The following is a 22,286-nucleotide window of genomic DNA, read 5'->3' as shown; positions in this document are numbered from 1 at the left end:
CTAATTCTAGGGATTTGTCTCAACCAATCAGAGGAGTTCAAAGCGACTGTTTTCGTTTCCGCTAGACCAGAAGAGTAAACGACTTGAGCTCTCGACTCTCGACATATCCGAAGCAATCGTATAGACAGCCACTCACACGTAATACGTTGTAACGTTTTTCTTAGTAACGCACAGTTCAATTTATATAGAAAAATATCAATTGTCAACGTTTTCAACCGGAATAATAAGTTTTATATATAAATCAAATTCCAAATAATTAATATAATACAAGAATCCAACATGTCTGGTCCTGACGTTAAAGTTAAATTGATTAATTGCGTACGTAAATATCCAGGATTGTACAAACCCTCGTATGAAATGTATCGAAACCGTAATTACGCAATTACAGCTTGGGAAAAAATTATGAAAGAGTGTAACATTGAATCTAGTAAGTTATTTGTTTATTTATTTTAAATAATGCTTTAATGGTAATGAAGGTTACAGATTTGTGACAGTGAAAATTAATACTTCAGATAAAAAAAAGCTCGCATGAAAGTTATATTAATTTTTTTACATCCTACATAAAGATTTTTATAAAATTATATATTTTTGTTGACTCACAATAAAAAAATTTACCTGTCTATTAATTTTTGCGTGATCAGCTTTTAATTACATCTCATTATTTATTTCTTCAATAGTAAAAAAAAAAAAAAAAAAAAAAAAAAAACAGCGGACTTGAAATTTTTCGTTTTCAAACATTCTTTAAAATCGCTGTAGTCTATATCACGGCTGCCCAATTTCAAAACACAGTAATTAACAATTGTAAGATTTTAAAAAATTTTTCTTATTAAAAAAAAGTTTGCGCGCCAAATTGATAAAAAATTTGATTTATGAATAGAAAATACTTGAATATAAATATTTTTAAGAAAATATACTTGAAATTAAGGTCTAAAAGATATAAGAAATGCAGCAATATTAAAAAAAATCAGGTATAAAAATTTTGCAATTATTGTGTTTTAAAATTGGGTAGTCTATCATTTTTTGAGATACTGAAATTAGCAAATATCTGATGATATTTTGGGTTTTTTTTATATAAATTATAAAGAAAATCTCTAAAAAAACATTCATAATTTTTTCAATTTTTTTATGTGAATTTTTCTTTATAATTATTTGTTAAAAAAAAAAACATCTTAAAACTCAGAGTCTGACAATTACTGTACTGTAAAATGTTTGAAAGAATAATACCTAGTTTTATGGATTTGGGTTCACGTACCCCGATCCTTATTTCTAAAAAATCATAAAACTAATTCGTTTTCAAGGATATCATCTGGCAACCAAATGCATCTCAAATAATTTTTATTTTTTTTTTTCACCAAATATAATAAAAATAAAATAACAAAAGAATTTTTGTATACGAACTTATTTTTTCAAGTCTGTTATTTTTCAATCATTATTTTTACTGGTAATTAGTTAAATTTTTAAATATTATTTCCAATGATAATTTATAAAGATCTATAAGACTGCTTAAAATTTAAAGATACTTTATTTAGAGTTTTTTACGACTAAGATCACGCTTTTTCTGAGAAGCTTTAAATATTTTTTTCTTATCAGAGTTGAGTAAACAAACGCCACGAGATCGTGGTACGGGTATAAGTATGTAAGACAAAGAGTTGAGTTCTCTTGATACAAAAGAGTCTTGACCTCCTGAGTAAAGCAGGAAAAGTTAAGACCTATTGGAGACTCTTAACTTAAAACTTTAGTACAGAAAAAAATCATTTATATTTTTTTCACTCTTATCTCTAAATTTTTGATTAAAAAAAAACGTCAATTGAAATGAGCCTCGTTAAATTTTCTTAAACTTTAAATCATTTATTGTAATCAATTAAGTAACTGCAGTAATGAATAAAGTTAATCAGTTCGGTATTGAATATATTTTTATTCATTTTATTCAACAGTCACGAAAGCCAAAGATATGTGGGCAAGTCTCCGTAAGTCGTACACCGGTCATTTGAAAGCACCTGCAGGGAAAAAAGCACCAAAATACTTTGAAGAAATGAATTTTTTGCGTCAATACATTCCTGAGACAGCTGCTGATGGATTCGATGATGATGAGCCGGTGAAATTGAAAGCTGTACCGAAAACAAAGCCCCAGAAAGCTCAGGCGACTGAGACTGTAGCTAAAGCTGGAGCCCTAAAGAAAAAGCAACCTGCTGAACCTAAAGAGAATGCTAAAATCCCAGATGATTTAAAGTTATTCTTTGATTCTATGTACGCTGCGACTAAAAAACTGCCTTACTCTATTCAGCGTCACGTGAGAAACCAAGTCTTCGAAATCGTTTCTTTCGCTGAAAATTCCATAGACTAATTTTATTTATTAATTACTTGACATTTGATTAAAAAAGTAATTTTCTATTTAAAGCGTTCAATACTGCCAAAGTTATGTCAGTTTAAAAGTTACTTTACATTATAAGTTATATATGTTTAGTATTTATATTGGATTTTCATTAACTGATTTTATAAATCGACTTTTTATTTTGATTAATTTAATTGTTAATTATTAAACAATTTATAAATTAATCACTTTATGAAGCACTTATGTTCATGTCATATTTAAACTCTGTTTCAATAAGCCGCTGGTCAACAGATTTAATTATCAATAAAATCGTTTTGGGAATAATTTTCAAGAGTTTAATATTATAAATTTATGTATTTTATAAAGTAATGTACAAATATGGAAATAAAATTTAATATTTAGTCTTTCAATTAAACTATTTTAATGATAATAAAAATCGTTTTCTAGGTATGTATTCCTGAATAAAACTTCCACGGTGAAGATGTGTATATTTAATATTTATATAAATATAAAGTGTAAAAGCTGGTGTATGAAATAACGAAAATGGGGATGAGCGACCTAGTTGTAAACTATAACTATATGCCAAGTACCGTTAAGATACTTACAAGCATCTAAAACCCATCATCTCGGTAAGAAACTACCGCTCTTTCTTTCTTTATTACCCTATTTAACAAGCATTCATTTACTATGTCCATGTACATAAACTTTTATACTTTCAACAAACACCTACACTTACCGCGCCAGAAAACCTCTATCACTTTAAATTCACTTGAAACGTCCGTGCAAGTTACAGTCTCGTAATGAGCTTTATACCAACTAATTCCAGAAAACACATTGCGAGCTTCGAGTAATTATTATCTTAGTAAATACATTTATATTTACAATTGTGTAGAAACTACTAGTCAGGTATAATATTGACTATAAATTAATTTTGCTTTTTTTTTTTAAAATTTAAAATCCTTTTTTAAGCTACACTATTAAATGTTTTGTTAACAAAATTACTATTGAATTAAAAGTTATTTTAGAAAGCAATTTTAACTACAAATAATTTTAAATCCGGGATTAAATTTTATTTAGGATTAAAGTAATCCTGACGTTGTTAAAAATTGATAAGTAGAACTAATGCTATTTATAAGATAAACATATTTTTCTTTTACTTCTTAATTTTTGCATAATTTAACTCTATAAATTACTCAAACTTTACATAGAACTAAAACAAAAATAATTACTGGCTAAATATATAAATACAATTTCTAAAATTAAGATATCTAATCCTCTATAAATCCATGAGCAATTGCAAACACAATATAACTGTCGTATCCAACTACAAGAACAAGTACAAATTGATAATAATTATCTTCAACTATCCCGTGTCTAGTTCTCTAGACTAAATGTCTAGTAAACTTACAATCAAGCCAAGTCCAGGTCGATTGATTTAGCTTTGATATCATTGCATATGCTCAATAACTCTTTGTTGGTAATCCACAGGTATCAACCTGACCCTCCGGCTCGAACTCATAGTGAGTTTTCCAACTTCTACTACCACCACCACCACTACTGCCTTCATCCTCAGTTTTTTCTGGATGATCTTGCGCGTTCGTACATTCAATAAAGTTGAGTAGAGACAAAGTATACCACACATACGTGTGACCCTGGAAGGATCCACCTGTGAATGTATCACGCTTCTTGTATTTCTATTTCTACTTTAACTTCAACTTCTGGTCCTCTGGTTCTCGGTTTCCGCCTCTGTAGTATAGATGCAGATGTAGTTGCGTCTACACTCATAGCAGATAGGCTAAAACTTTATAGTCTTTCTCAGTGTCTCTATTCTCTTAACTTTCCTTTCACCCTCAGTACGCGTTCAAGTATTGATCCACGGTCTACCCTCTCACGTAAAGTTGTGCCGTCCCTGCGGGGGAGGCAGTAGTGGTGGTGGTGGATGGTGGATGGTGGAACGGCCCCCAAACTGGAAACTGAGTAGAGCCTGGAAACCAAACTACGAGGTACCCGCCGGCGCACACTATGCTACCACTGGTTTTAGTATTAGTGCTGTACTAGTACGGGTTGGCTGTAGTATAGTATACCCCAACGGCGTTGCCACCATCACCATCAGACCATCACCATCTAGCAACCGGCACCCCCGCGTACCATCTCACTCCCTTTATATTTCAAGTCCCCTTCGTACTCGCACGTACGTCGGTCATCCCCTTGCCCTTTTCTCGTTCTACTGCGTACGATTGCGAGCACAAATACTATTAAATACCCAACAGCACAGTATCCAACTCTGATGGTCTATGGTCTAGCCTGTCTGTATCTGTCTATGTCTATGTAAGGGTTACGCGTAACTACAATTGCTTGCTGTCTTTCACTTACGCAACTGAAACCTCCTTCTCGGAATGTGGATGTGCAATGGGCAAAAGCATTGTTGTAGGGAACTCGAAGTATATGTATTTCTATGCGTACGTGTTGGTGATAATATTTGTGTTGGGTAGTATCATCTCACGCATGAAACAATCATACCAATACTGTGCCACTTAGCTGTTAGGTGTATAGATTGCTCGGACAGGCGAAGGCACGGGTAAATTAATATGCGGGAGGAAAATGCTGATATTGAGGAAAGAGACGTTCTGTTTTGCTTGAGGGCATCTCACTGGAGCTATTCATCAGAAATGCTTCGTTATTCATATCATAAATGCGCTTTATTTTCTGGTTATTGATATTTCAATTTTATTCTAAGTTTTGGGTATTCTTTTTTATTTCAGATTTATATTTACTTATGTTATTTTTATTTCAATTTACTGAACATTTTTTAATAATTATTGGATTATACTTTAATAATTTACTCATTTAAAATTTGTGTTGGGAATAAAAATTTTTAATTTATTTTATGGTGGAAAATAACCACGATTCTTGTGTCGTAATTTTTCTATTTAATATCGCGATTTATATATCTACGAACTACGTGCCAGGAATGCGGAGTCAATTTTATTATTTCATCAATATTAGTTTAATTTATTTGGAAGCTTGCGTTTTTTATTTTTTTTTAAGTAAAAAAATTTATCTTCCAATACCGCAATCTGAAAAAATAAAGATAAGTGCAGTGCAGCAGCTTTATACTTATATTTTTTTGAGGGAATAATAATTCGAATTGATGAATTGGAAGCGGGGGTTTTAAAAAAAGTAGAGACTGTAGAGCTCCTAAAACTTGCATTGATTGCCTTGAGGGTCCCCGTTGGTGTACATTTTACGACTGGTAGTAACATTTGATGGTAGCCCGTCGACCGTCGACAAACTTGACGTAGTCGATGGGGATACTACACATAGCAAGTATTATATCAAGAGGCGAGTGGTACGATGAAGGTATAACGGTATATAAAGGGGCGCGGAGGCTCACTGCGGGAGTATGAAGAAGAAAAACAGTAAAGGGATGTTGAAGAGGAACAAAACGTTGACGGTGAAGTCTTTACACTCTATAGCCCGGGTCAAATAGGATTCATCGGAAGGAAAATATTTTTTTTTCTCTTAAAAATAAAAAAGTATTTTATATATTATTATAATAAATTTACTTGTTTGTTGAGCTTGCGGTTATTTACACGGCTAATTTGAAGTCAGTTTAGTTTAAGCAAGCGAAATTATACTGTTATTATTATATTTAGTATTATCTATTCTATTCTATCCTATTCAATATCATGAAGAGGATTAGACGTATTTAATTTCACCGATGTTTAGAGAATTAAATGAGGTTAATGCGATTGAAATTGATATCGTTAGAAATTTGTAGATATATTTTTGTGCTTTCGGATAGTTTCAATTTTTATCAACAAGAAAATTATTATTATTATTATCATTATTAATTTTAGGATGATTACTATTATGATTATAAAATGAAGGATGAACATGTTATACAAATAATTGAATGAAATAGTTTGATGAGCTAGTAGTACCGGCGTGATGGAAAGTTTAAGCTCAGGAAATAACCAAAGCCGCCAATGAACCAACTAGTTATCGAGGAAGTATAATATCAGCAGAGTAAAGGGATGTTGTAGAGTGTAGGGTCAACGATACAGCTTTTCAACGAGTAAAAGGCATTGAACTAGACTGTACTTATATAGCATGTAGCTGAGTTGTAGTGTGTCGGAGGTGTCAAAATATTGAAACCAGCGATTACGGTGTAACTGTAGAACCACCAGCCTGCGGATAACGCCCAGGAAGCTTCTATTCACCCTTCAAAACTGCCCGTTGTTAACGATACTTCTATTATATTGCCATCTATATAGCCTGAAGATTACGCAAGTGTACACGGCAACAATATATATCCAACTTTAAAGCTGCTTTTGTTTACAATCCTTTACAAAATTTATCCTTTTTTAATTTTCTACAGAAATTAGCTAGTAGATTTAGTGACATACATTAAATTTTTTATCATGCCAAAAATCTTTTTAAATTACCAAAATTTTTTCTAATTTTAATAGTTTTAAATTTCAACTAGAAATTATATTATTTGAGTAACTATTTGAAATTTTATTTTTCATTATTAATTCATAATTACTTACCACGCTTTAGTTAACGGTTTCTTTTTATCGCAGCTTATTGATATTGAACTTTGCAACGGATATAATTAAAATAAATTTATCAGCTACTGACTATTCAGAAATTTATTGAAAAAAAAAAAATGTTTTTAATTAGAACCTTCATAGAGGATTCAGTATTTACAGAAGATCATTTCCATTGATGTTTTACTGGAAACATATTCAGTATCCTACGCGGTAATTAAATTTTTATTCCTATTCAACACTCGATGCTGAATACACCCACATAATACTAGCGAAACTACGAATCCGGTTCATGTTTATTCAATTAAACTTTATCAATATTTACATAATACTCCAACAGTCTTCAATTCACTCAACCAAAGTTGTGTCTATGTACAAGAACTTCTTTTAGAAGTTTTAAAGTTCTAGATTGAAACTGAGACTCTGTTAAATTACTTTTGAGAAAATTAATCATTCAGAAAAAAAAGTAATAATCTAATATCTCGATAAAAATTATTACAAGTTTTTTAGCTGAGCTCTTACACTTTTCAGACTAGACACTGATGATAAAATTGATGCCGAGATATACGCATGGATTGTTATAATCTCTCGATAAAGATTATCTAGCAGATTATTTCCTTTCTTCTGGCTCTCGTTCACCTGCAGCACCAATTTTTATCCGGCTCTTATCCGGTTTACTTTCATCCGGACTTAATTTTTCTTCATTCACGACAGTATATACTTCAAAACCATAAAATATTACTCGGATATTAGATAAAAGCTCTAAGTATAAATAAAATTTATTATTATTACTTTACTTGAAAGAATAATAATAATATTTCTACTGATAAATTTTGCAAGTATTTAAAATTTTTCTTGTTTTTTAAAATACTTAATCATTCATCACTAATCTGGATGACATTGAGCACGAGTAAAAAAGTTAAAAGTGAATAAGCCGTGAATTTTTTTTATCGAGACTCATAAAATTATTCATAAAAATTTTTTTATAACTGCGAGGCTTATCTTTTGTTCCTCATTATCTTACGCTCGTTTTCTTTCACATTTTTAAGTGTTTTTCTTAAACTTTTAATTTTCTACTTCACAGCTTATAGTTTTCTTAACGATGACAATTTTAACGTCGAGCGAAAAAAAAAAAAAAGGTAAAGATATAAAACTGGATTCATTTTCTGAGATCGTTCATTGAAACTGCCAGCGTAGTTGAGCTTATTTTTTTTTTTTTTTTTATTTTAACAACTATCCTATTACGATAGTTATCGGATTTATCCACAGCAGTTTTAAGCAAAGCGGAAATTTTCGCTCTACTTTTTTCGAATTCAAGAAAAAAAATACAGTCGTGTAATTTAATTCCTTACTGCAGCTTAGTATATGATTCTTGCTTTTAACTCTACACAGATTTAATTCCTAAATGATTACCTAGTTAGTGAAAATAGATATTTTATAATGATTACGTTTTAAAGTACTTTGCAAAGAGCTTACGGCGGACGATTTAATTAAGTATTCATTATAACCAATTACGCGGATTTTCATTTACATCAAGTAGGATTTCGTTAATCTCATTTATTAATTATTAATATAACAAATTATTAAGCCAGTTCCATGGCTAAGCGGTATAACGCTTGTCATGCTTGCTTGGGACTGTTGAGGCGTGGGTTCGAATCCCGGTGTGAGCTGAAATTTAATTTTCAGTGAACATCGGTGCTCGTAACTCACGCCGGACTGTGTACAGGTTTGGGTTTTTCGATGGTTTCCCCAATCCTTGTGCTACCGGTGGGGCACAGGCAAATGCGTGCAGTTTCCCCAAAGTCGGCCCATCGGCGCATTACTCTCCAGGCTGAAAAAAGTATGTAATACCGCCAAACTTATTCTGCCAAACTTAATGTACCGATCAGCCTGGAGTCCCCTTCCGGTCTCGGCCGGACCCCCATCGAGACAGAAGTCTGAACAGCGGGGTTAAAAAAAAAAAAAAAAAAAAAAAAAATAAATATAACACATTATAACTTATAATAAATTAAAGGTATTTTATTATAGAAAAAAAAATAATTATATTATATTAGATTATACTGAAGAAATCACTGAAACATTTTAGTGGATTTGTTTAATAGACAAACAAAGATATTAAAAGAAGAAAACTTATAATTAGGGTTACTTTCTCGAAATTGTATTACTAAAGAAGTTAGGATGACATTCAATTTATAAAGTTAAAGTAATTGTAATGAGATTGCCACGGCACGAGAGAAACGATTATAAGAACTGCAAGTGCAACGAAATAGGGATAGTTATATATTATTATAGTGAGGGTTAGGTAGTGAGAGAAGCTAAGACGGCTGTAGAATAAGGACAAAATTCAATTTATAACTAAGCGACGATACGATGTAACGGGCTTGTAACCAGCGATGAGAACGTTTATACACAAATACGTAAGATTTTCTCTCAGCTTCTTCTTCCGACTAAATTCAATTTACAAAGCGCGATAATCTCTTCATTCTCATTTCCTGTTTCTTAAACTTCTTTATGTTAAATAATTTTCTTACTTTGAATGCTAATTCCATTTCAAAATCCGCTTGTTAAAACACATTAATCCGTCAATTAAAAAAATTTTTTACATGAAAAAAATTAAAAAATTGGTGGATAAACAAAAAAAAATTACAATTTTTATAAAATTTTTATTTAAAAATTATTTTTGTAATTTTTTTTAATATTTATAATTATTTAGATTTTGTTTTCATATAAATTATAATTAAAATAAATATTTTTTATTAAATATTTTTCTTTGATACAAAAATTTATTTATATAAAAAAAAACAACCGCATAAACAGTGCTCGAGTTTATATTTAAAAATATTTACATATTATCGCATATTTTATCCTTCGTAATAATACAATGTATTACGAAAAAAATCTTTAATCCGATTACCAAGTTTTTAAGGCTAAAAAAACTAAAATAAATATTTGCTTCGCATATTGTAAATAACTGTTTTTATTTTTATCGATCAATTAATAAACTTCACCGCACTGACAAGAGAAAAAATAAAAAGCAATACAATAACAGTGAGGATAATGATAAAAAAGTGTAGAGTGTGTCTGTATCGAATGTGAATTTCGCGGATAATCGTTTTCCTCAGTTGCGCCGATTTTTCAATTCAATCTCAAACCCACACTCACCACATCACATATATCCATATAACGCCCGTCACAACATCTCTTTTATGTATACGATCGTTCAATTTCGAGTTGTTTATTTTTTCGTACCGGCAACCGAGCTAATACACCGACTATTTATTACATTTTTTTCCTCCATTTTCCACCCTCCGTTTACTCCCGTTTATTTAACTCAAATTACAACCTCTACTCGCTCTTTTTTTATTTTTATTTCTAGTCATTTTCATTTTCATCGGCGTTATTATTTTTAATAATAATCCAAGCTGGAGCAATTCGTGATAGCAAAATCCTTTATTAATGAAATTGCGCTGAAAAACCGCATCAAAGTGCTGGCATTGAATAATAAACGCAAAAACCAAACACCCGTGAAAGAAAAAATGAATTACGTGGTAAAATAAATGTCAGGTTTTTTTTTGGGCTATGGGTGTAAGTAGTGATGGGTGATAAAAAAAAGAGCCGCAGGACACTAAAAGAAAAAAAAAAAAAAAAACAAGTGATTACACTTTTGGGGTATTGTGTTCCCTCTGTAAACTGTTCTTCTACATATTGGATGAATTAAAAAAAAAAAAAAAATTTTGTTTTGTGTGTCGAACTAGTGCGATGACTACGTCCTGATGAATAAGAGAAAAGAGACTGAATCAGTGAGAACTGTGTATCACACAGTGAGAATTCACACATAATGCTAAATCAATATCTGACGATAGGGCGTTCGTCGTTACATACATATATGTATACATTGTACATGTGACGATTGTATGTGAGTGCGTGATGTAACAAGTATATAACAGAAGGAGGGTGGTTTTCTGAATTTCTGATCGACTAACTTTCTATGCTTGCAATAATATTACCAAATATATTTATTTTCAGCATTGTGTGCGCAAACAATAATAATTTTCGTCATTATAGAATCTAGGGCTCAGCTTTTATCCGAGAAAGTGATGAAAAAAATTTACGGAATTTTCTCACCCTAAAATGGGAAGAATGTCTAATAAATACCAAAGATGCTTAAAATATTTCTAGGGTTTAATTCTTGTTAATTAAAAAAAAAATAAATTCCCATTTAGAGAATTACTCGATTTGGAACAAACAATATTTTGTACAGTAAATATTTTTTTTAACGAATCACTCCGAGCAATTATTCACGGGTTTATAAATAAAGTAAAGAGAGGAAAATTGATAAATTTTCAAGCTCTGTTTGAATGTAAAAATAAAAAAATAGAAAATTGTTTGGGTAAAGTTATTTTGACAAACAAGCCTTGTAAATTAAAAATTATAATTAAACAAACTTTCGCCGGAGATTGAATTAACATTGTAATTACATTCTGTCCCACGGAATTAACAATCTCCGTAATTATCCTTTGTATAAATATATATGCTGAACGAAGTTTCTTTGACGGCTGAATATTAAACATCCTTAATCAAAAGATAAATAAATAGAACTGAGATCCTGAGGACCTTTGGTTTTATTCATCATCCATCTACAGATATAGATCCTCTTCGTCCGAGAGCGCACTTTTGATTCGGGGGATGTGAATTTAGCTCTGTAGTTGTAGTAGTAATAATATATACGTATACTGATGGTATAAAAAGGTACGGGCACGTGCCCTTACTCCCTGCTTCGCGATAGTCATCCACAGTCCACTTATTTCTATTCGTCCAAGCTTTGAAATTCCCCTCAGATTTGCTTGTACTAGTTGGGTCTGTGCTTGGAAAATCATACTCACTGTACAGATTACTCTTTACTTGTTCAGTCACACCACACATACGTTAATGCATAGATGTATATTGTACAGTACCCTGACACGTACACACATTTCTTGGGTTCTCTCTTTACTTTTCCCCGTACAACCGAAGCACAAATTTATTTACCAACACACTGAAACGCAATTCGTATTCAGTGTGTGTCTCAACCTCCTGCTGGCCCATCGAGTTAGTCACCCTCTCGACATTCCCCTCAATTTTTCCCCCTTGACACCCCGAATAGGTTTTCCCATATCCACCCCGAAAGTCTCATTACGAGTGCGCAGTCTCGTTACAAGCGACTTACTTTTTTTTTTATTTTTTTTAATGGCTTTTTAATTAGATCATAACCCAACTTTTTTGAGGTCTAATGTATAGGCTGCCCCTGGTATAAAAACGATTAGGTTTTAATAAAAATTTATTTTGTTATGGTAGTTTAAGTTGTGGTTAATTTTTGTTGACTTCATTAAGTTTATTAAAAAAAAGAAAATAGATAAATAGATATTTTATAGTCTTGAGAAAAATATTATTTCATAAAAATTTAATAAAATCCTATTTATTCGAAACAAATTAATTTTAAATTTTTTCAGAAAAAATAACATATTATTTAAGTGATAAATATCTTGCGTCACATTTCTTTATCAGGAAACTTATTTTCCAACAGCAGAACAAGTTATTTTGATTTTATTTGGCAAATACTGGATATTACTTGGCATTTAACTCATGCGCAGAACAAATACCGCCTTAATGAAATATTTGAGTATGATTTCTCCTTGGTAGAAACATTTAATCAAGCCAAGTTATTTCTTCACAAACGGTTCAATATTATACCGGCGTCAAATTTTTCGCAATAAACCTATGAAATTAAAACATACGACCACTAAAACTCCCAAGAGACTTAATTCGGTCCCTTCGGTGAAATGTCGAACATATAATATTTGTCGAGAGTACACGTTCATGTAGCATGTAGCACGTGTAAACGGCTGCAATTACAAAATTACAAAACAAATCATTACCCCGCTAAAAATTTACTGTTCAAATATTTTCAATCAAAAAAAATCGCCTGATATCTTTGTATCAATATACTTAATGAAACGATTCTGTACTTTTTTGTGTTTATTTATCTTGTTCTCATTTCGTATTTTGCATAATGAGATACTCGACTGGTGAATTATTTTTTTAGTAAATATTAACGTATCAATGTCTCCAGTAAACGAAAAATGAAATTCGCTCAATAAATATTTTAATTTTACTTGATATCGGTATTAAATCTAAAAGTTGTGTAAATAATTCACCAGAAATTGTAACATTGAAGATTTTATGTATGAAAATGTCGAAGAATTCGTACAATTTCATCAATTTCTCTAGTGTACTTCTCGGTTAAATGAATTTAGTCCAGATATTCAAGAACAAGTTAAGCCTAAAGGCCAAAAAATAACACAATATTATTCCAAGAATGGTTCATTTTCCTTCGTTCATTTATGTTAATGCAATAAGCTACTCAGCTTGTGAAAATAGTTTACTATTTTATCAATGTTTATACGAAATTATATCACAGATATATTTTTTTATTTTATTTTATCTGATTTTGAATTTTGTTTACGTCTGGGATATTTTATTTTTAAGACCGTATACAGCAAAAAGCAAACAAGATTATTGATAAATACATATGTCATAACAATCTCCGAGCATTATCAGACGGTTGTTGTTTCTGAACAAATTGATGCTCCATAAATAAATTGAATTGATTTGATATATATAAATATAAAATATCGTTCTTCAATTGAATCGTAGATTAAATTTTCTTTTACTTGTCGTTGTTTCTTCTATGTACTTACAATACGTACAATAACAAAGTCTTTATTCAATAAATATCCAAGTAATTGGTAATCATAAAATGTCAAAGATGTTTTCTTCTTTTATATGATAAAACCAACTTTATTATCAGGGCTTTATTTATTAAAACGTAGACAGAGTATTCTGACAGCCGATAATTAACAATTGAATATTGACGATTGACAATCGAAAATGGAAAATTTAAATTTGCATACAATCAACGAATTAAAGTTTAACAGACCAAAATTTACATCGGTGGTATAAATATATTTTCAATTCCAAGCCTATTTCCGATCGGTAAATTTATTTATCTTCTGCATAATTATATTTGTGTATCGGAATAAATATATCGGAATTTAACTAAAATCGACGCATATAAAATTTAACGACTTGTACAATTTCACCAGACATTATTTGTTGGACTGTGAAATTCAAAAGTTTAAAATATCTTTGACAATCGAACATCCGTAGCCCAGATGTGGCCTATCCTACTCGCGCGGAGGAATCGCTCGTTCGGGCCAACCTGTACAGCAGGTGGTATATTATATTTTATATACATATATATGTACTGTAGATGTTATGTTCAGCTCACTTGGTACTTCTACACCTCTATGGTTTTTTTTATGACCCGGTATTTTATTTTATTTTAAAAATACACCATAAAAACTGCAATCATTTTTAAAATTTTATTTTCGCAACATTTTTATATTGAAAAAATTTCAAATTAATTTTTTTATTCTATTATCAATTAATTGACGATCTTATTAATTGATCATTTTTATTGGATCTAAAAATTATAGTTTTAAAGAAAAAATTATTTTTTCATTATTGAAGTAATCAAAATTTGCGAAACTGAAATAATTATTAAAAATTATGTAAACATTAATATTGTTTAACAATATTTTTTTAATGTAAGCTACTGCTTCTACTTAAACAGTATTCGAAATTAACTTAAATATTTGACGAGGAACGTGAATTAGTCTCTGACTTGAAAGGCGCAATGTGCAGCTCCAACCGAGTAATTTTGCCTTTGGCGTCTGTACACACAAAGTGTCGACTATGAGACGCGTAAGTAAATAATATTAAAACGTACTTTCCGCAAATATCTAGACATATAATATACACGCCGAGAGTATGTGGGTAGAACTGAACACATCCGCGTAGTATAGACCGCAAGTCAGGTCAACTATAGGCTTAAATATATTTCTAAGGTTTCTCCGAGGAGCGACAGCTGCGGATTTTTTAAACCACGTTGGCCTGACATCTGTCTTAAATATAAAATACACATAGTCCGGTCTACTATTATACAAAGATTCAGGTACACAGACAATAAAACTACCCAGTGTTTCCTCAACCTAGAAAGCGATTTATTCTCAAAGCTTGACAAAACAAATAATTTTAATCTTTCTGATCTTTATTCATTGTTTTAGTTGGAATAAATTTCCATTACTTTTTTCGCTGGCAATAAACGGTTTTTTATTTGCAAAGATCATCAACTCGTATCTAAAGTATAATTTAAAACTCCAATATCGTTGTGTAACTATTTGAATCACCGTGTACTCCAATGACCAAACTAAATCGATATTTATAGCGATCGGTTAAATCTACACTCGCAGATCGTAAATTTAACTGGATTTTCATTTTCATTATTTTCTTTCCCACGTCGGTGATGCAACAAGAGCTTATAAAAGACCACGTAAGACATCTTTTTTTATAGATTCTATCTTGATTCCAAAAGAACTGACTGAAAATCAAAAATTGTCTAACTAAGTTAATTTTTTTATTATTTAATCATTTTCAATTTAAAGTGATTTTTTTTGAAAAATTTTGTTCAATCAAAACAAGAAAATCTAACTCATATTCTTCGTTCATTATTTTAAATTTATCAGAAATTTTTTCCTTAAATCAACTAATTGAATGTTTTTAAATGAAAGTTTTCTTTTTATTTGAATTTATTAATAATTGTCTTTTAAGAATATAATTATTTGCTTAATTAAAATTTTTATGCTATCAACTCAAAAAAATTCCTTTGAACAAAACTGGAATTTAATCTGCTGTTATTATCAATTTTCCATAAATTTAGTCAGGAAATTAATCCAAAGAGCTGTAGGTTAATTAAGAAGCCCAAGTAGAGCAAAACAAAGCCAATAAATTTGAAAATGAAGAGGTAAGAGATGAACCTCCGCTCGAGATTGTACCTCTTGAATAGTTTATGCGAATAGAAATCAGATTGAAGAAGCTTGGAATAATTTGGGTGTAGTAAGAAATGACAGTTGTCAAAGAGAATTCGCAAAAGTCGATTTACCGTAGCAGAGCGAGCAGCGAGTCTCTTAGGTTTTTTCATAGACTTTACTAGCTTTTGCTAGTAAAGATTCCTGATTCCGAAGGAATACTCCAGAGAGGGTGTGCATTATTCAGTTTCCCTATTGGCTTCTCAGTTTTCATCTTGTTTTTTGCCCTTTGCTTCTCCATCCGTACATTTCTTGTGTGCTGCCATCATCTCTACCTTGCCTTCTCTTCGCCGATCGTTAACTCTCCTGATTCTTTTTCGTCTCAGAGTGGGATTGTTAGCTCAGGAATTTTGGTGGCTTATATTATTGGAAAAGCTTGAACGGATATCACTAACATTGAGCAGAGAGTGCAGAAAGATCCTTGGTATTTTCACTATCGGTTATTGATATATGCTATATAATATGATAACAAGAATGATAAATAAATAAGAAGACTATTATTGATCAAGCTAGGATTAATGGATTAACTTTCAAATTTATTTATACATGTGATTTCTTTATAAATTATTACTGAAATAATCAATCTTTGAAAATAACTTGGTTGTAAAAGTACTTAGTAACTTCTTTTGAAACTTCTTCTTTGTTATTCTTCTTTGGAACGATCTTTAATGATTGATTCGTGTCATGAAAACTTTATTATTAGTCACTGATTTATATTATTCGTAAGTTTTATTTTTATTAAAAAATCAAGATATTCTTTGAGTTATTAATATTTTTTTTTTCAATAGTATTCCGTTTTTAAAAAATATTCTATAAAAAAGTGTTATTAATTTTCTACTTTTTTCAATATCGATTCATGAAACATTAACGGATAAAAACTTCAAAACATAAGAGATAAAAACTAAAATAAAAATATCTATTAGCCTTTATTGTTATAATATTTGAAAACTGATCGTTGCCACGAGCCACATATGCTCCTTGAGGTATATCCAATATCAGCTAAAAAAAAAATTTCTTCCCCTGGTAGTGCTCAAATTTCACTCAAGACTGAATCCATTTTTTTTATGAGTTTGATAATGCTTTAGTCTACTTTTACTTGATGTCAAAAAGCTTTTATACCTTTCCACAAAGAGGAACCGGAAAGATCGTCATACCCGCTATTGAAAAAAAAAATCATTTATAACTTATAACCTTTATATTTATTAATTTGAATTTATTATATTCGTTTTTTTTTTTTTTTTCAACACAATGACTATAAATTGGCTATAAAATACTTTTTACAGAAAAAAATTTCATTACTTCATGACAGTTATTCTTTTAAAAATTTCACTACATAAAATTCTAAACTTAAACAATAATAAAGAAAATATATTCATGAAAATCTACCGCAGAAAGATATTTTTTTTGTGCTAAGTATAATACAATAGAGCTCTATGTACATTTATATATTACACACATATGTATTACGTATATAAATTCACCATAAAGTAAAATGTAATGTATATAAATGCAAATGAAGACAATACAACATTGTTTAATTGTCATTGTAAAAATTTTGTCGACTCAGAACTACTCGGATTTATATGATATATATATGCAGTCTTTTTTCTTTTGACATGGTTTTGAGAACGTACGAATTATAATAGGAACATCTGGAACCTGAAAGAAAATTTTATACGTAGGGAAAGCAGTGTGGTGGTGTATAGAGGGGATACAAAGGGGTAGTAATAATAAGTATTTTCTTATATCGCCAAGAATTTTCTTCAAATCAATAATTAAACTTTTTTTAATTAATTAAAAATTTTCTTCATTAAATGACAACTTTACATTAAAAAAATTTTTAATTAATTTTATTATCAAATATTATATATTTTTAACAAATCAATTATAAAAAAAAAATGATAAAATTTTATTGAGTTAAAAAAATTAAGTATGATTTTTTAAAAATTAACAATACCATTAAAAAATTTTTAAAATTACCTAAAAATTTTTCGGAGCTTAGACAAAAATTCCAACATAATTTCACATAATAATTACATAAATTACATAAAAATTTAATTTTAAAATGAAGGTAAAAAACACGAAGATAGGAAGTGAACAAGTTCCTATATATAATACACTATATAATAATATAATCGACAAGATCTTCCAGTCCCAACATAAGCTAAGCGTCTGGGCCCAGTCCGTAGTCCCGACTTTCTCCCACTCAGATGTCCAGCGAAACCAGTAGGGCCTTCTTTTGCTCCCCACACGATCGAGGTTTATGTCAGAAGAACGGCTCATGGTTAAATCTCCCTCTATTTCTTTAGTATCCTCATCCTCATTCTCAGTTTAACGCGGCCTTTCGAACACTCCACATGTTCTCATCCCGTGGCAGTATATATACGATATACATACGAGCTCAAAATACATAACACGGACGTTTTACACTTTACTTTGCCCGGTTGTATGTTTTTTTTTACGACATCACATCTTTCGGATTACCGTGTTGTTATTTATTCAAAGTTTACCTGACACTGACAATCCGCATTGACTATAGTTTTACAGCCTATTTTTTATCTTTTTTTGCTGTGGCACTGGCGCATTCGATTCAACGCCGGGTATATATCTATATATATATATATATATATATATATATATGGACCACTATCTATTTCTTCTCAGCTCATTCTCGCTATTGAACTAGTTTGCATTCTTCTCGACGTATTCTCGACGAGCGAACCCGCACGGATGCAATTTGCAGAAGATCGATCCAATGAACAAAAGGAGAACATCATCGGAATTCCTACCGTGTGATCCTGTTTCTCACGTGCTGAGTACCGAGTACTCTTTTCATCTATATATCTAAGCAGATCCTTACCTTCGAGTCCCTTTCTGCATATTTCATCAATATTGATAATAATAATAATAATAACAACAAGTGGTTCTATCAGCGTTTTCCTTCTTTCGATAATAAATTTTTCATTAAAATACCGAAAATCCCAGTATGTGCGCTGTATTTGTGAAAAATATTGTGTTTTAGTAAAAAGTAAATAGTTTGAGTACATAGTAAGAATAAATATATTTAAAGTGTCCAAAAAGTGTTTACTTTGGATTTATCCAATAGCTTTTAAACTCATGGAGGATAAACTTTCCCAGCTGGCAAGTCACTTTTTTTATTTTACTTTATTTATTTACTTCTGCCTTTACTTATATCCTTTACTTTATTATTTTTATCGAGCCTTTTTTCTCATCCAGTTCGCTTTAAATTTTACTGAGAAATAACTTTTATTTCCGAGTTTTCCACTGTCTACTTTCTCAAACTTTATAATACCTGAATAATTTTCTCAGTATGTAATTTTTTTTTTTTTTTTTTTCATATAGTCGAATTGAAGAATATATACAAATGATGAAACTACCGTAAACTTCTTATTATATGAATCTTCTTTTGCGAAATAAAAATAGCGTTTAAATAAGTAAATTACAAACAGCTGATTCTACAAAACGTTCGATCGCATTCTCACTTCGTGTACCTGTTAGAAAAATATTTAAAAGGTGTACATTATTCCGCATCGATAACTATCATTGGAAATTTGTTTGATATTATTATGAATGAATTATTCATGAGAAAATTATAAATCATTTGGCATTTGCTGTACCGTCTTCCTTCCCACTCAGTTGCATTGCTTTTAAACAAGTATTATCATTATGTGTATATTAAGTATCTGTCACGTCGCATGTACTTGAAATAATGTAAAGCTGTTCACATACATTACATTACATTGTCTCAAAATATATGTATAAAATGGTGACAATACCAAATGCTCTGACTGTAGTAAATAATTTATCATTTTCGGTGTGATTTCCACCTGGTTCGCTGCCGGGTGTTATATCTGGGTTTGCATAATAATTATCGCACATTTTAGTCAGTGACAGTGGTGCGAAGGCGGATAATAAAAAGTAAAAAAACCAGCGCAAGAGGAATAGAAAGATTAAAGAGTAAAAACTATTGTGAGTATTATTTGAAAGTTTGGGAGATAGGAAATAGCGGATAGGAAGAGTAAAAGTGGTGTAGAGTTAAGTAGAATACAATGTAGACTTACGTACATTCCCGGTATTATATATATGTATTAACGATGTATGTAAGAGGAGTAATAGTAAGTACTATTGCTATAGAATGCAGAGAAAGGAGATGTACCTTTAGTTATACTCAAGGGATTCAATAATTAAATCGTGAATCTTCAACACGTCGAGAAGTTCTTACGTTCCCTCCACTCGATTAATATTTATGAGGGAATCAGACTCGCTTTTATCTGTAGATATGTATATTTTAGTAATTCTCTAAATTTATTCTTATATTATATATGACTGGTGTAAATATTTCGTGTAATTAACAGCTATTTTATTTGTTCAGATTCATTTCATAACTTCCTTGTTCTATAAAGGAAAATTATATTTTTTCTTTCCTCATACAAAGACGAAAAAATTAACTTGACTTAAGAGAAGAATTTCTAACCAAGAACATTATTTTGAAAAGTTTGATCATCTTGAATCAAGCAGAAAACTTATAAAATCGAGTAAAATTTTCTTGAATCAAGAACAATTTCATAGTTGCAAAATTTTTCTGCTTTCTTCAAAATGATCAAACTTTTAAAAGTTTTTTTAAAAAAATTATCAATAATGTAAACAAAAAGTAGATGATAATCACTAATTTATGTGTTCTGATTTTCCATCGAAATATTTTTGAATTAGTGCATGACATAATGGTACAAGTTGCAGATTTATATTTTATCCGAACTTATTTTATATTAAGAGGAATATATTTAGCATCCATTCAAGATACCGATAAATATTTATGAAAATTTTTCGAAATGGATGTAGTTGTAATAAAATATACGTATATCTAGTTGGATTGCCGGGAATGTAGTGTATAATGTATGCATAAATGAAATGTATTTTTCGATTTATTTTCTCGTCACAATTTTTACGGTGTTTGCATAATGTACCTCGCAGTATAAATTTAACGAGTAACGTTGTTACTCGGTCTTTCGCCATTTTTAATATAATATCCAAGATAAAATTTGTCTGACAATCACTATCGATCACTGTTTGCGCTCTTCCAACCGTATAATCGGATCTTTGGATTCATTGACCTGGAACTGACCTAATCGTTTCTGTAACTGAACTACTCACTTTTTTTTATCTTCAAATGTATTGCCGCAGTGCAATTATACTTTCTCGTTTACTTCCGGGCAGTCCAATTAAACAAAATTACTTCGAAAATAAAAAATTGCAATTAAATTTGCACGCGTGTACTTCTTTGTGGTTCTATGAACTCGAAAAAATTTAATTCGATTTTAGTATTTTTGAGCTCAACGAACATTTTATGTTTCCACAATGCAGACATCCGAAAATTTTTCTCATTTTTTTAACAGACAATTTACTATAACAAAATCGAATCGTAAATTCCATTTAAATTTTATGAAAAGGAATTTTTTTTTTCATTATAAATTAAAAAAAAATAAATGAAGCATCTGATCAATATCATTGATAATAAAAGCACAATTAACATATCGGAAGTTTAAAAATATCCCCGTTATGCTTCAGTATAATAAAAAGAAACAAAATTGAGTCAAAAATAATAATATTTAGTGTGCGACGTTGTAAGTTCTTGTATCAAGTTCAACGTCTTATCTCTACTCGCGTGTGTGGAATGCGTAAAATAAAACGATTGTCAAAGAAGGTCATATCTTAAGTCATTGCCTCGGCAATGGTGTTCCCAGTAATCATGACGGGCTTGGTTACCTTGGTACACATGTGAAAGCGTACCAAAGACCCGAGGTAGCACTCACTGATATGATGCCTTAAATGGTAGTGTCCTCTTCTTTCACATAACATTTTATCTCAAGAGTCAGTGCATGCTATCACGATAATTACAATCACCGTAATCGTCCTCATCATAATTAGCAGCAGTTAAACATAAATAACATGTATAAATAATAAAATATACCATTACATTAAAAAAAATATGATACAACGTGAACATTACTAGTGACTTGACAATGTACCGTGACATTAAAGCATATCAAATTTATTTTAAATGATCATGATGGTGATACGAAAGATCATGATTATCGACATACACCGAGACAGTTGCCGTACATATATATCATTATATTTATACATATACATGTACGTACATGAAAATTTAGATATATATCGAATAATAATGTGTCTCGTGATATAAAGAGGAATTACTACACGGTTCACTCTTCGGGTTTGGGTTATAGATCATTTGATTCGGCAGTTTAAGTTCTCACAGACACAGATCGGATCTGATCACGGTATCATGAGAAGAAGAAGGGACGTTCAAGCACGAGTGATCATCAAGGGGAGTCACTGATCCTCTGTTATATTTGCTGTGTTGTCTACTCTTTGTGTTGCTCCGTCCTATCA

The 22,286-nt window shown here is 30.5% G+C and overlaps 2 protein-coding genes across 13 annotated transcripts in view; both read left to right on the top strand.

Moving 5' to 3' along the window:
• Positions 1 to 22,286, top strand: part of LOC123274652 (kazrin) — an 84,012-nt gene that overhangs the window by 25,532 nt on the left and 36,194 nt on the right. Inside the window, exon 1 of one of the 12 annotated variants that reach the window (XM_044742434.1) lies at positions 18,506 to 18,992. The exons of 10 other annotated variants lie outside the window; for them this stretch is intronic. The gene's annotated coding sequence lies outside the window, so the exon portion shown is untranslated. Of the gene's footprint in view, positions 1 to 18,505; positions 18,993 to 19,718; positions 19,842 to 22,286 lie in introns of those variants that run through there. One more of the 12 variants, XM_044742441.1, reaches the window with a different exon arrangement.
• Positions 69 to 2,445, top strand: LOC123274755. The gene is made up of 2 exons (XM_044742484.1): positions 69 to 427; positions 1,935 to 2,445. The coding sequence occupies exons 1-2, from the start codon at positions 280 to 282 to the stop codon at positions 2,342 to 2,344; spliced, it is 558 nt and encodes a 185-aa protein (XP_044598419.1). The 5' UTR covers positions 69 to 279; the 3' UTR covers positions 2,345 to 2,445.

Source organism: Cotesia glomerata, linkage group LG1 (assembly GCF_020080835.1).
Source record: "Cotesia glomerata isolate CgM1 linkage group LG1, MPM_Cglom_v2.3, whole genome shotgun sequence".
Lineage (NCBI taxonomy): Eukaryota > Metazoa > Arthropoda > Insecta > Hymenoptera > Braconidae > Cotesia > Cotesia glomerata.
The sequence above is the reverse complement of the archived record's forward strand: the minus strand, read 5'-3'. Positions and strand labels throughout refer to the sequence as shown.